We start from the raw sequence: 14,371 nt of genomic DNA on the forward strand, positions 1-14,371 counted from the left end.
TTGGTGACACTTTGTCAACTAGTTGACCTGAAAATAAATGTTGTGTTTGCATGTTCATTTGTTTCCTTTCCACCTATTAAACATCCAAATAACAGTTTCCAAAAGTGTACTCCAAAAGCTTGCAAAATTACGTAAAGACATCCTAAAAGCATCAAGTTTCTTAACACATGAAAAATATTTACTTGAAATTTAGTTTATATCATAAAGTAATAAACCTTATACAGTAAAATTCTGTTGAGCCTCAGGTTTTTAATCTTGTGTAACTCTGTTTTCTTAATGTATACATTGTGCTCTTAAAGTATGTATTATTTTAATTAGAAGAAATTGGGAGAAATGTTAGATTTTTTTTATTTCATAAGGTCATGGAAAAATAAGATAAGCACTTTCCCCCCAGCACCATGTTTTGCTCAGTGGTGGCAATCCTAGAGACTTACAGCTCAAACACCGTTGAACTCTATGCTACTGACTCGGAAATCTCTCATCTGTTTATCCATCAGCTCCATTATGCGTCCTCGTGTTTCATACAGTAATTGAATGAAAGCCTGATAAAATGTTTAAAACCAGTGCTTGTCAGTTCCTAGTCATAACATGTAGTTGATTAAACAACCTTATATGGCTTTTCTACTATAATACCCCCTTTCTATGCATTTTTAAAAACAAACCATTTATTTACCTATGCCTACATTTCCTAATTTATATAGGAACATTAATTGGTAAAGTGTTTGTACCAGTGAGTTCCCTAATTGAATTATTTCCTATCTGCTGTATCTCTTGAGTACATTACTTTACATAGTAAAGTTGCTTACTTTAGCTTTACATTCTGTTGTTATAACTACCCATTCCTTTCTGATATAATGAATACATTGAAGAACTGTACAAATTAAAATTTTAACTTTTCTGTATTTATATAATTATGCTAAGAAACTAAGACATTACAAAAGAATTTGACATTGGGAGTAAATCAACATTATGATTTTATGAAGTAGCACAATTATAATAGTGGAGTTTATTTTAAAAACTGATAATGTGTATAATGTCCAAAATGAATTATAATCACAAGTTTCTAGGAACACAGCCTGGAGGAAGTATGGTTTTTTGTTTTGGGGTTTTTTGTTTTGTTTTGTTTTGTTTCTGAGACAGGGTTTTTCTATGTAGCCTGGACTGTCCTGGAACTCACTCTGTAGACCAGGCTGGCCTCAAACTCAGAAATCTGCCTGCCTCTGCCTCCCAAGTGCTGGGATTAAAGGCGTGCACCACCACTGCCCAGCTGGAACTATGCTTTTTATCTGTTTAAATATCTTCTTTTTTTAAAAAAAAAATTTTAATTTGATATTTTCTTCATTTACATTTCAAATGCTATCCCAAAAGTCCCCTATACCCTCCCCCCGCCCTGCTCCCTTACCCACTCACTCCCACTTCTTAGCCCTGGCGTTCTCCTGTACTGGGACATATAAAGTTTGCTAGACCAAGGGGCCTTTCTTCCCAATGATGGCCAACTAGGCCATCTTCTGATACATATGCAGCTAGAGCCACGAGCTTTGGGGGTACTGATTAGTTCATATTGTTGTTCCACCTATAGGGTTGCAGACCCCTTCAGCTCTTGGGTACTTTCTCTAGCTCCTACATTGGGGGCCCTGTGTTCCATCCTATAGCTGACTGTGAGCATCCACTTCTGTATTTGCCAGGCACTGGCAAAGCCTCACAGGAGACAGCTATATCAGGATCCTTTCAGCAAAATCCTGCTGGCATATGCAATAGTGTCTGTGTTTGGTGGGTGATTATGGGATGGACCGCCGGGTGGGGCAGTCTCTGGATGGTCCATTCTTTCGTCTTAGCTCCAAACTTTGTCTCTGCAACTCCTTCCATGGATATTTTATTCCCTATTCTAGGGAGGAGTGAAGTATCCACATAATGGTCTTCCTTCTTTTTGATTTTCTTGTGTTTTGGAAGTTGTATCTTGGGTATTCTGCTGGCATTCTTCTTACAGTCATCATGACTTTGGATGTAGCTTGAGGTCAAATCTTGTTTGGAAACATTTAATAAATATAGTAGTGACAGTTTTTAGATGCTGTTTTCTCCTGTAGCCTCATGGCCTAATTGTGTTTCATTTATATAAAATTCTTAGAATTTACTGAGTCATTTTAAATAGATAAAAAATAAAATACCATCTGGGTGTATTGCCACACACCCTTGATCCCAGTACTTGGGAGATAGAGGCAGGAAGATCTCTGTTTGTTCAAGGCCAGCCTTAAACATAGTGACTTCTAGGACAGCCTAGAGGTGCATTGTGAGACTGTGTCTCAAAACAAACAAAAAAGTAAGTAAGCAAGCAAGCAAGAATCTAATTTGGGGTTAAAAATACATTATTAGGTACTTGTAATTCCGGCCTCAATGTTTTGTTATTAGATTACATCTATAAACGCTCATCTGAAGCATCATTACCTCATACCTCATTTTAGGGGTTTATTTTCCTCTCTTTAGTAATTTTGTTAAAATAGTTGTTAAATCGCTTCAGTTTTGAGTATTATTTTCTGTTTTGAAATCGATGATGCACTTTCTTAAAGGGTTTATGCTTACTGTCCATAAAAATAGCCAAGTTCAAAGAAGGCACTGATCTAGCCTGGTATCATTACATTATTGCTGCATGATGATGTGTGTGTATCATTAGTTTAGGTCAAGTAAAGAGTAGAGAGTGAAGTCAGAGGCTCAAACAGTTTTGGTTCTAATCCACAGGTAACTTCTGTATTCAGGCCAAAACTGTACTAAAGTGTAAATGAAAGACTATGGGGCCAGTTTTCTAGTCACTGCCCTTTTATATTCTGTGCACCAAATGAATGGTTTTTTGTCAATGAAGTAACCTCTTTAGCAAACTGAAAAATTGCTACGATTCCCCCTAAAGTAAATAGAGTATGCTATAGTATGCTGTGTTGTGCTCCAAGGTACTCTTTGCTTTGTTTTGTTTTTCTCTTTGGTAGATAGTGGTTGGTTGCTTGCTTGCTTGGTTGTCGCCCTAGGCTATAGCTCAGTCTGACCTAGAAATTGCCATCTTCTGTCCTTTGCCCAGCAATTTCATTTATTTTGTCTTTGAGAGAAACTATTTACAGATCTGAAAATAGTTCCATAGAGTTCCCCTAAGTTTCCATGTCATTGTTACATGTTAACAGATGATTTTTTTATGCATACCAAGGAATCTGAGCTGGTTATACTGTGCTTTTCTCCAAGAAGAAAAGGAAACATTAGAAGAGCAGTGCAGGCCCAGCACCTGTCTTTTTATGTGGGGGGATTTCAGTCTTTATCTACTGAACAATGAGGGAGCTCTAAAGATGAAGTCTATGTCTGTATAACTTACTTTAATACTTATGTATGGATAAACACATATTTTACCCTCCTCTGAAGACACACTTGGGGTAATCTATAAATACAATATCAATAGTAACCTATCAGTTTCTTCAGTGTAGAAAGGGATACTAAAAGTTTTTCACTTAGAATGTTTTGTGATGTGTGATAAGAAAATCTAGTAATATGGTTTGATGATAGATAGAATCTCCAGAATCTTGAGTTTTCCCATTTCTGTGTGCTCACTCCTGTTAATCTTAAATACAACTCAATATCAGTGCTTTTTTGCGATATTGGCTTTAGAAAATATTAATATCTAGATCTATCTCATTTCTACAATTGTAATTCCTACATATGCTTCCATAGTAGATGCAGTCACCTTAGTGGGAAGCTATAGGAAATGACTCTGCAGAAGAAAAGGATTTGGTGAAATAGGAGATGCAAAAAAAGGGCCGTATTACCAGTTGTTTAAAAAAAAAAAAAAAAAAAGGTCAAAGAAAATTTACAGATATGGTGAGAATTCAGAGTCTTGAAGTACTCTTAACTCTTTCGCTTTTTATTCATCCTTCCTTGGTGTCACTTTCTCTTTAGAAGTGTCAGAGGGGTCCCTGATCAGTATCACCGTCACCTGAGACTTAGATGTACATTCTCATAACTATATGCTCATTCTGAAACGAGTGACTAAACAGTCTGTCAGCAGGCTCTGCAGTGACTCTGCCTCCCCCATAGCTGGAGGGCTTGTCTGAAATAGACACACTACTATTAACTCCTCACTCTTTATCTGTGCAGCAATGTATTCATCTAGTGTTATATTGAACTTTATTTTGTTTAATGTATCAGAGCCGGATTTCACAATACATATGAGCGAGTTTTATGCACAAAATCACTTACAAAACTAACATTACGTACCTCTCACTGTGTGGTGGGTGTTCTTCTGCTCAGCTTTTGTGGCTTACCTGACTAATCCGCAGTGGGCAGATGATCATTCCTCAGAAGAGCAGAGCTGCTGTGCGTAACATCACGTGGCTTAGTCTGTGGCGCAGCCAGGACTCACGGTTGCACGGTCTTTCTTACTACTTACTTCTAGGAGAAATAGATCTATAGTCAAAATATTAACCTGCCTAATGGAAACATACTTTTCTCTTCCATTATTTTCTTTTACTTATAACATGCACCTGCATAGCAACTACTTAAGCTACAATACTGAGCAATATAAATACTATTTCAGAGATTGAGAAGGTAAATGGACTTAGGAAAAGAAAAATTTTATTCTAATGCAAATCACCTGGCTTCTAGTAACTTCCTTTGTTGTCCAACTTACAGGAAATGTTTCTTGAGAATGGGAGTTTAAATTCTTTGTAAGTGGTCTAGTGATCACACAGTAGGCTATTTTCATTGATGATGCACAGAGACAGAAGAATTCATTTATCCTGACATTCTTAGATCTGTGGCAGTATCTTCGGCCCCTTTTCATAGTATAGTTGTTCTCATTCTGCTTCAGTCTGCAGAGTAGACACCTCTCTGTGCAAAACTGTATCCCTTCCATATGAAACTTCCTGTTTTCCGTGGGCTAGGACTGGACTTTGACTGTGTTTTATAAATATTTTAATTTAGAACTAAAGTTTATTTGGAATTTATATTGAATTATATTTACTAGTCTTTATGTCTTAATTTCAACAGCATCACTGCAAAACTTGAAAGAGCTTTAGAAAAAGTTGCTCCTCTTCTTCGTGAAATTTTTGTAGACTTTGCCCCATTCCTATCTCGTACACTTCTGGGCAGTCATGGACAAGAGCTATTGATAGAAGGTATGATCTCTCTATATTCTACATATTTACTTTCATGCAATGTACCTATTAATCATGGCATATCCTGTGCATTTTAAAAGATATATATTGCCAAAAGAAGTTAAAGATACAATAGTTGCAGATTCTCATGAGACTTTGTATGTGTTTTCTTCTCTTCACTCATTTTAAAGTGCCATTTTGCAAAGTCGATATCAGTGACAGAGATCCAGATGAGGGACTTTGAAAGGTCTTAGAATGGGCAACAGCGGCTCTTCAATCCCAGTCTTATTACCAACCCTGCGCATCCTTTCTCTGGGACAGCATTTATAAAGTGTAGGTTTTGTAACACTCCTTGCTGTGCAGAGAGCCAAGAGTTTTTCAGGTGACTTTTCTTATCCATATGATGCTCTTAATGTAAGAAGCTGTAACCAGCAAGTCAGTAAAAATGTTGAGAAATACTGAATGGGCTCTTGATGAAGCAGTTATCTCCTCCTCAACAGTGGCTTAAGTAATGAATGGTGGAATTTTAATTTGTACCCCTGTAGTAGGAGAGGAGCTTTGAAAACTACAGCTAAATGAAGCTTTACTTCATTTTGTAGTTTCAGTTCATGACTGTTTATGAGCTTCAGAGATCAGCGTCAAGGTGGCCCTGCAAGTAAAAGAGGTTCTTTCATGCCCTTTTATTGGCCCTTGGACTTAGTTACTTGTGGCTTCCACTTCCAGAAATATGGGCATTTTCCTGTTTGCTCTGGCATTGTTCTCTGTTTCAGGAGTGTTTCTTTGAGGCAAAATGGCGATAGTCGATGTCCTGTTTATTTGTGGCCTTGGGGAATTGCTGAGTTACTATAAGATGCCTTACTTGGATGAGAATGAAACTGCATAATGCATAGAAAGTTTCCAAACAAAGGGATAGCTTAGGAGAACAGTAAACTATCCCTGTCTCTTGACTGGAGCAGCATGGATTAGAAATTACCAGAGAGAGGTAAAAAATCTTTGCATTACCTTGAGTGATTGATTAGCGAAGTGTCACAGTCATGGGAAAAGTGGGAAGGTCACTGTTGCTATCATTACTTCCACCCACAAAGTAAAGTTGAAATGTCACGGGGATCACAAGTGTGCATCTAACTATAAGCTGCGCCTTAATGAAATTCATGCCCTTGGAGACTTGAACACCTCACCTTGTCCACAGATTATGCTTGCTCTAAATGCACTGTTTGATATGTGTGTGATCCTTCGAACAATTGCCTCATGGATGCACTGATGCCCCCTTCCTGAGTACCATGATGGAAGGACCAGATGCATCCTTCACGGAGCTAACAGTCTAGTATTCAAAGCCAATCATTTAAAGCATACACACAGTGGAGTACAGTGCGGCCAGGTGGCTGTATGGCCACTTACCTTTCTGCTGGGGACAGAAGCAGGTGTGTTACTAGGCTAAGTCCTGCCTGCTCTCGGAGCCTTCTCTCATCTTCACAGAAGTTTCAAGTGTTCCTTGCTTCTATTTACTTCCACGACAGCACACTACTGTCCTATAACTTCGGGACATAGTTTGAGCCAGATAACCCATTAGATGTTAGATATCGCTAACTGGATACCCCAGATACTCCAAACTCACTTTCAAAACTTTTTCCTTAGATTTTCTTATGAAATCATTAAATTGCTTTACTACTAATATCACTATTAATGTGTAAACATTTGAAAAATATCTAATTGTTCTTTAAGTTTTTTTTCTCTTTTACTTCATATTTATAGAAATTTGTTAAGAAGTGATATTTCCCGAAAATACTAATTTGAAACCTAGTTCTTCAAACAGTACTCCAAATACTGTATCAAGCTGTATAAAACCTACTAACCCGGGCATGGTGGCGTACGCCTTTAATCCCAGCACTCGGGAGGCCGAGGCAGGCCGATTTCTGAGTTTGAGGCCAGCCTGGTCTACAAAGTGAGTTCCAGGACAGCCAGGGCTGCACAGAGAAACCCTGTCTCGAAAACCAAACCAAATCAAAACAAAACAAAAAACACTACTAAGAGATGGTGTGAATGTTATATTAGGTAAGATACAGATGTTTCAGGGGGGCTGCTGCCTGATGGTGGGTTCTTTTCACTTCCTTAATTCTTTTGATTTCGTTGGAGTACATTCTCCTGAGGAGCAAGACAGCTGGTAATTTATACGTTCATATTTTTGTAACATGATAATTTTACTTTAAAATCTCAATAAATATTAATTGAAGATGAATGTAAATCTTTTTTTACATCCTGTAAACATTGAGAGTATTTTTCTCTGCTTATATGTACCTTCTAAAGTTTACAGAAATTAGAAATATTGATTGAAGATACAGTAAAGGGAGTGAAATTAGTTATTTAATAATGCTATGTAATGGGCATTTGTTGTTCAAATCTAACTACAAATTTTATATAAGGTATCAAGGAGCCAGAGTATCAGTAAAACTAGAATATTAAAAATTATAAGGCTCGTGTATGGGGTTCAATCTTGTAGAGTGGACCTTAATTCAAATAAGATATTGACTGGCTACTCCTGCAGGCTCAATCCCCCGAGGCCTTCTTTATTTTACAGACAAGATGCATGGTAGATCAAAAGGATTGTGGGTATATTGATGTACGGAGCATCCTAAAGATAGGTAACTGACCATGCCAGGAAGTGTATCTTCAGAAATAACTGTCATGTAGGAGCTCTGTAAAAGGACTGTTGCCAATTATCAAAATAGGGGATAAGTTTCATCAGCTGAAAGAAGAGCATCAGACTAAAAATTACACAATAAGCACATATGTGAGGACTTACACTTCTTCCAGCTGCCTAGCTGACAAACATTTTACCCAGTTTATCTTCTAGGAACTTAACCCGAACCCTGGTATGGTTTCTAGGATTTTTTTCCCTCTGTGATCATAATTTAAATGAATCTGGCTTTTTTTTAAAGCTCACATTACTGAATCTATAAAGGCAATCTAAAAAGTTATTCCCAGTTAATATTTTAACTACTGTAATTTGTATAAAATTACTTTCTTGTGCAGCCTTTTCCCAGAATTTTCACTTCCTGATGCCTGGGTTTTTTTGTTTTTTTATTTTTTTTTAAACACCCTTTCATCGGTAGATGAAAGGCAAGAGAAATGGCTTGGTGCACTCTTAAGTACCCCTCAAATATTCTTGATTAAATTGGAAGACTGAGTCTCTGTGGCCTATGTTAATGTCAGTGATGTACTGTTGGTGTACAAGTGAGTATTCTAGAACTGAAATACTGCCAGGAGTTAGAAATCAGACATTTGTTTTCTTTTTTTTTCAGACTGAATATAATTTCACCCTATAGTTTTTCTCTTGTCAAAATACAAATGTACAGTTCTTAAAATTTTAAATAATAATCAGGACCTTCCTTGTTAATATGAAAATAGCATTTCTTTACAACAGAATGATAGAAAGTGGTAAATCTTTAAGTTGTACATTTTATTTTTTAAATGTCATTATTAAGGAAAATGAAATGTTGATAACCTTAATCCATGATCCTGCAAATGACCTATCCAATCCATGTATCTAGGAATTACTCTTCTGTCACAGAATGAAGTTCATATCTGCCAGAATTTGGTTGTTAATGTCCAGATTTACCTAGTCATCTTTCTCTTGATTTGGGCAGCTGGTAAGCGTGTAAGCACGTAATGCATCATGTATCTTTGTTTTTGTTTTCTTTACTGTATGTAGAATGGTTTTCTTTTGCATAGGGTTCTCTACCTTTTATATAAATAGACCTCTCTTCATTTCACAGAGTCCTCTTCCTTCCCTTGAGTTATACTCATCCTGTGACCCCATGGCAGTGTGTAAGATAAGCAACATTAAGGCACTCTCTTCAGTGTTGTGTAGGACTTTATATTTCTATTAATAGAAATATTTTCATTCAAGAATGGAACATATCTTAAAACTTGTGTTGCTGTTGTCTCGAATAAATTTTATTCCCCTGCTGTTGATCTGGGGCTCACTATACCTATGAGCTTTCTGTTTCCTCCTTGACTGCGCTCTGCTCTAACAGACAGAGCTGTGTGGTGGCTCCTGGTCTCACTTGCTTTTCACTTGGGGAATTAAACCCAGGATCTGCGGCGTGCCTGGTGAGTGCTGTAGCACTGAGTTCATGTCCAGCTGCCTCCCTCCCACTCACTCACTCATCCCTCCATTGCCCTCCACCTTAGCATGACATCCCTCCATCTTAAGAAAGAAAATTGTGAGATGGTTGTGAAGAAGCCAGGGAAATTACACAGTCAACTCTTCATCTGCTTAGCCATTGATTATTTCTGTTTGAAACATTGCTTACCATGAGTAAATCCTGTGACTTTTGACTTCATCATGCATATATATCTTACAGAAGCAAACCTGAATTTTTGTTTCTGGAGTCAATTTTATGTTTTAAGTGAAGAAAATTGTCCATATAATAAAATATATTTGAATTGTATTCAGTTGGATGTCTTGTGTTTAGTTTTTTTTTTTCCTACACATGTAGTTGCTCAGTTTTTCTCTACAGCAGCTGATGATGGATACTTTTAGCTGTGTTTGTTCTTTACATGCAAACTAAAACAAGATTCATTTTCATATCTATCACTGTTATTCACAGGCTTTATTACTCTTATTGTGTGACTCCAGAGCAAGCACTGATGCTGTTTGTATTTTGCCTTCAGTGGACAAGACTGTAGCTATTCAAAGCCTATGTGGATTCCTTTAAAATTGTTCAAATTCTTTAGGGTAAAAGTCACTTAGAGTAGGTATGGATCTAAGTTCAAACTCCACAGCAAAGATGAAAAAAATTGAGGGATCAAAATTGTTAGATCTTTTTGGTTCTCCATAGCAATGGAAACTACATGCCAATGAAACCAGGAAGCTTTTCTCACATATCCAAGGAGCTAGGGAGATGGCTCATTGTGTCCACACAAGCATGAGGAATAGAATGTGCATCCCTAGGCCTGTATAAACTCCAGGTGGGTGTGGCATCCTTCTTGTGAATATAGTGCTAGGAGGTAGAGGCAGGGAATTCCAGGAGCAAACTAGCTAGCTAAACTAGCCATGTGGGTGAGCTCTGGAATCAGTTGAGAGACTCTGCCTCAGTGAATAAGGGCTCTCACTTAGTGTTCATCCTCTGTTATCTGTCCTTAGCTCTCACAAATTTATAGAGTTGTTACAGGTCCAGTGACAGCTTGTTGTCTACTCCTTGGGGACACTTTTAATTTTTTTATATCACTTCACTCTGAAAATACTCTCAACCTTGTCTCTTCCCATCGCCTATGCTATACTGAGGGCCACTTAGAAAATCCAATCCTTATTAAATTTACCTGAACCTGAACAGTTACAAGTCCATGACCTTGAACGATCCAGTTTTAAAATGAAAACTTATGTTACCATATGGTTTTAATTGTAATAATATCCAGATCATTGTTGATTGCTAGCTTAACAGTGGCTGTTACTTTACAACAGTAAAATGTTTCCAATGAATAAATGGAAAATAACCCAGGAAGACTCTCTATCCTCAGACTTGCACACAGACACGCACACATGCACACACACACACACATGCACACACACACCTTGAACACATTTGTAATTTGGACACTTTATAAATAATACAGAACCAGGTTATCATCCAAAGGTTGGGAAGGGAGAGAAACAGGGAAAATGGAGAGATGGAGAGGAAGGAAGAGAGAGGAGAGGAGGGGAGGGGAGGGGATATTTAAAGTGTGTGTGTGTGTGTGTGTGTGTGTGTGTGTGTGTGTGTGTGCTGTGGTGCAAATTAACCATGAGAAAGCACTGTTCATAACTTTTAGCATTATTTATATTCACTTGAGAACTTAAAAAGAAGTATCCCGAGTAACATAATTGCTATGAGGATTTAGATGAAACACTTTAGTTTCCTAGGAGAGGAGGGGATGTAGTCTGATTTTAGGTAGCCTAGAAATAAGACAGGGAGGTCAGTAATGAAGACCACCTCCCCCTTTTGACTCAAAACAACTTCATAGTCTCTGGTTTCTGCATCTCTCTGTCTTCTCACCCAACTAGCTTCTGTGGCATAGTCATCAAAATGGGGCCCCCACAGCCCCAACTCTGTTTTCTTTGAATGGAATGTCTTTCATCATTTGACTGGAGGCATAACAGAGAATCTGAATGGCTCAGATGATTTTGCTCTTTTTGGCTTAGTTTTTTGTTTCCACTGAAATGAACTTAATTCTGGACAGGGGTAGGATAACCATGGTTTAGGATATACAAAGCTGACATTTTTAAAGAGCTCACATAAATGAAAACATTTGGAAAGAAATACAATAATATAGAAAGTCTAACTTGAATGACATCAATAATTGTTGATTACAATTTAGTGCTTACGTTCTTAGTGTTCCCAGGAGCACTATTCTTAAAACTGTGATGCTATGCCATGAAGCTACCACCTCCTCCAAAGGAGGGTATCAGTGAACTGTTAGAGGAATGAGCCTTGTTGCAAAGGTATGTGGGATCCACAGCACTATGGCCACAGTATGAAAAAATGGTATCTATATTTTTATTTTATAGAAAAACTATGTGCTAAACTGTGATTTCTTTCTCTTTCTTCTTGAGTGTGATATGCATGTGTTGCATATTTAGCTTTCGTATGTGTGGGGGCTTGTACATGGAGTGCTAGAGAACTGGGTGTTGGGGCTCATCCTCCATTGCTCTACCACCTTACTCACTGAGGTAGGCCTTTCAGTCTAATTCAGAGTCAACATCTATCAAGTCTACCTGTCCAGTTTTCTCTGAGCAACCTTCTGTCTCTGTCTCCTCAGATCTGGCTGACATGCCTACTCAGCATTTTGTGGGTTCTGGGGATCCGAACTCTGGTCCCTTTATTTTCAGGGCAAGCCGTTTAACCATTGAGCCATCTCCCTACTGCTAAAATGTTTTTTAATTAGCATTTTAAATTGCCATGTGGAAATAATTAATTCAACTGTGTTGCAAATGGGAACATATTATGTTATTAGTATCATTAATTAAAAAGATGTGTAGAAGATAAAGTAATAGCTATAAAGTAACAAGTGGGCTAGCTGACAGTGATCCCATTGGCCCCATATCGGGCTCTGCAAGTCATCCAGTCAGCTGTAGAACATGCGGTATATCTGTGTCTGGAGCAGGCCATAGGAAGCAAATGAGCATTTCAGAAAGAAAAAAGAATCTGCAGATCCTCAGTGGAAAATCCTGAAGGTGAACTTGAAAATATGAGTTAAAAGAAAATATCACCGCACTATAAAAGCTGACTTCAAGGCTACTGTGGTCACGTCAGAATGGCTAGAGTTATCCAGACATCATGAGATATGAACCACAGTTCTCTGGCAGAATAAGGGTGCACACCGAGGAGCAACATCTGTGGATAGAATCTACACTGAGCAGCAGAAGGGCCAAAGTAAAAAAGAGAAAAATCCAAACAAAACTGTTAGAGACAAACAGCTGGTTACGAAATTATTAAATTTGTAAAAAGAAGCCTGTAAAAAAACAGGTTTTGCTTTCATTTTATTCTTGTTTTGTTTTCAATTGTTACTGTTTTGTTTCATTGATCATGCTTTTAAATATTTTAGTCTATAGTCATTTGGCCCTGTTCCATTTGGGAATTACATACCTCATGGAAAGAAGAAGAAGCTAAGCTAAAGATTTGTAGGCAGTGGTACCATAGCCTATTAAAGGCTAGCATCCTAACATCCTTTTACTGGATAACAAATACTAAAGATTGCGTCACTTCCTATAGTGTCAAAGGATAGTAACCTCATATGGAAGACACAGAAGAGCCATATACAGCAGTAAGAATAAAAATTCAAGGTAACATCTTCAAAGCTGAAGATAAAGGTAAAACATTATTTTAAAAAAATGACCTGAAATTTAAAAAGCACATATTACATAAAGATAAAGGATATTAGTTTTATGCATTATAGTAAAAATAATTATACCGGGAAGAAAAAATTAACATATGAGAATCATGTTTAAAAGCTAAAAGAATTTATAAAAGGTTGAAGGAGATGGAAGAGCTATTTAAATCAGAATTAAGCAATTATAATTTTAGAGAAAGAAATTAGAATGTAATTATAAATACAGAGAAAAATAATTTTTGACATGGACTTACAAGAAACAATAAAATCCATAAATAAGGGCTTAAATGCAAATAAAGGAAGGAGTAATACAAAGACCAAAGTTTCAAAGAGACAAGAAAAGATGAAAATGAACAGGACACATTTAGAATATCTAAATTTCTAAAAATACATAATTTACAATGAGGAAAACAAAATTAGAATAAAAAATTCAAATTGTCTTGGAATATTTTAATGAAGAGATTGGAAAGTATATAAGGACATATTGAAGCCCTGTGTAAATTAACCCAAGATAAACAGTATTGATATATATTTTTAGATAATTCAAAAAATTAAAAGAAAAATACTTTCGATGTACATAAAATATAGAGTAATTGACAAATGAAGGAGAATATGATTGTCATGATGTTTTTTAACATCATTTTTTTTTCTCCAGGAAAAGAATAAAAGATAAACTGGCTTTGTCTGAAACAACTACAAACAGTTAACATTTAAGAAATGAGGAAATAGTCTTTCCATCTCTCTCCCTGAAAAGTTTACAGTAGCATTTAGAGAACACTGATTTGAGAAATCTTAATCCAAAGACTCAGATATAAATGTGCAACTAAAAGACTTTAATCTGAAAACTGGCAAAGAGAAACGCACTCGGTCTCCATCCTTTGTAACAAGAGAGTATGTCAGGTAGGGTTATCGTTTTCTTTATAAAGTTTATCATCTTGTAAATGATACAGTGATAGGACATTGGGATAGTATTTGATATTCTCAAAAGAATTAATAGATCTAAACAAGGCTTTCAACTTCACAAAGATGGAGAAACAACTTGACAAATGGGCATAAAACTATCTCAAACCAACACTGAGTGAATAAAAAATATAAATGCCTACATAAACAAAATGTTGGATTATACCATGAGAGTTTAATCATCAGAATTTCTGCTGTCCAAATACCTAAGTGTTCTCTAAATAAACAATGGGTGTGTGGGGGGGGGAGGAAATGGAGTCATAGAGATTTAAAAGATGTTAGAAATAATTAGTAAAATTAGGTTATTCGTACATGGAACTATATAATGTAGGTTGTGAAGCTATAAAGAGAAGAAAATTATTATCATAAAAGGAAAATAGTTTAGTATTTTAGATGGAGAGGGTTTTCATTAAGACAAT

The 14,371-nt window shown here is 36.7% G+C and overlaps 1 protein-coding gene across 4 annotated transcripts in view; it reads left to right on the plus strand.

The window, feature by feature from the left end:
- The window catches only part of Nbea (neurobeachin), a 539,067-nt gene that overhangs the window by 234,530 nt on the left and 290,166 nt on the right, over window positions 1–14,371 (plus strand). For 3 of the 4 annotated variants that reach the window (XM_021158784.3, XM_029475178.2, XM_085835883.1), the window contains exon 33: window positions 5,017–5,144. The exons of the other annotated variant lie outside the window; for it this stretch is intronic. In XM_021158784.3, coding sequence (XP_021014443.1) covers window positions 5,017–5,144 — 128 coding nt within the window. The remainder of the gene's footprint in view (window positions 1–5,016; window positions 5,145–14,371) is intronic. 4 annotated transcript variants of the gene reach the window in all.

The sequence above is a fragment of the Mus caroli genome, unplaced genomic scaffold (genome assembly GCF_978045245.1).
Source record: "Mus caroli unplaced genomic scaffold, Mus_caroli_1 scaffold_3, whole genome shotgun sequence".
In the NCBI taxonomy this organism is placed as follows: domain Eukaryota; kingdom Metazoa; phylum Chordata; class Mammalia; order Rodentia; family Muridae; genus Mus; species Mus caroli.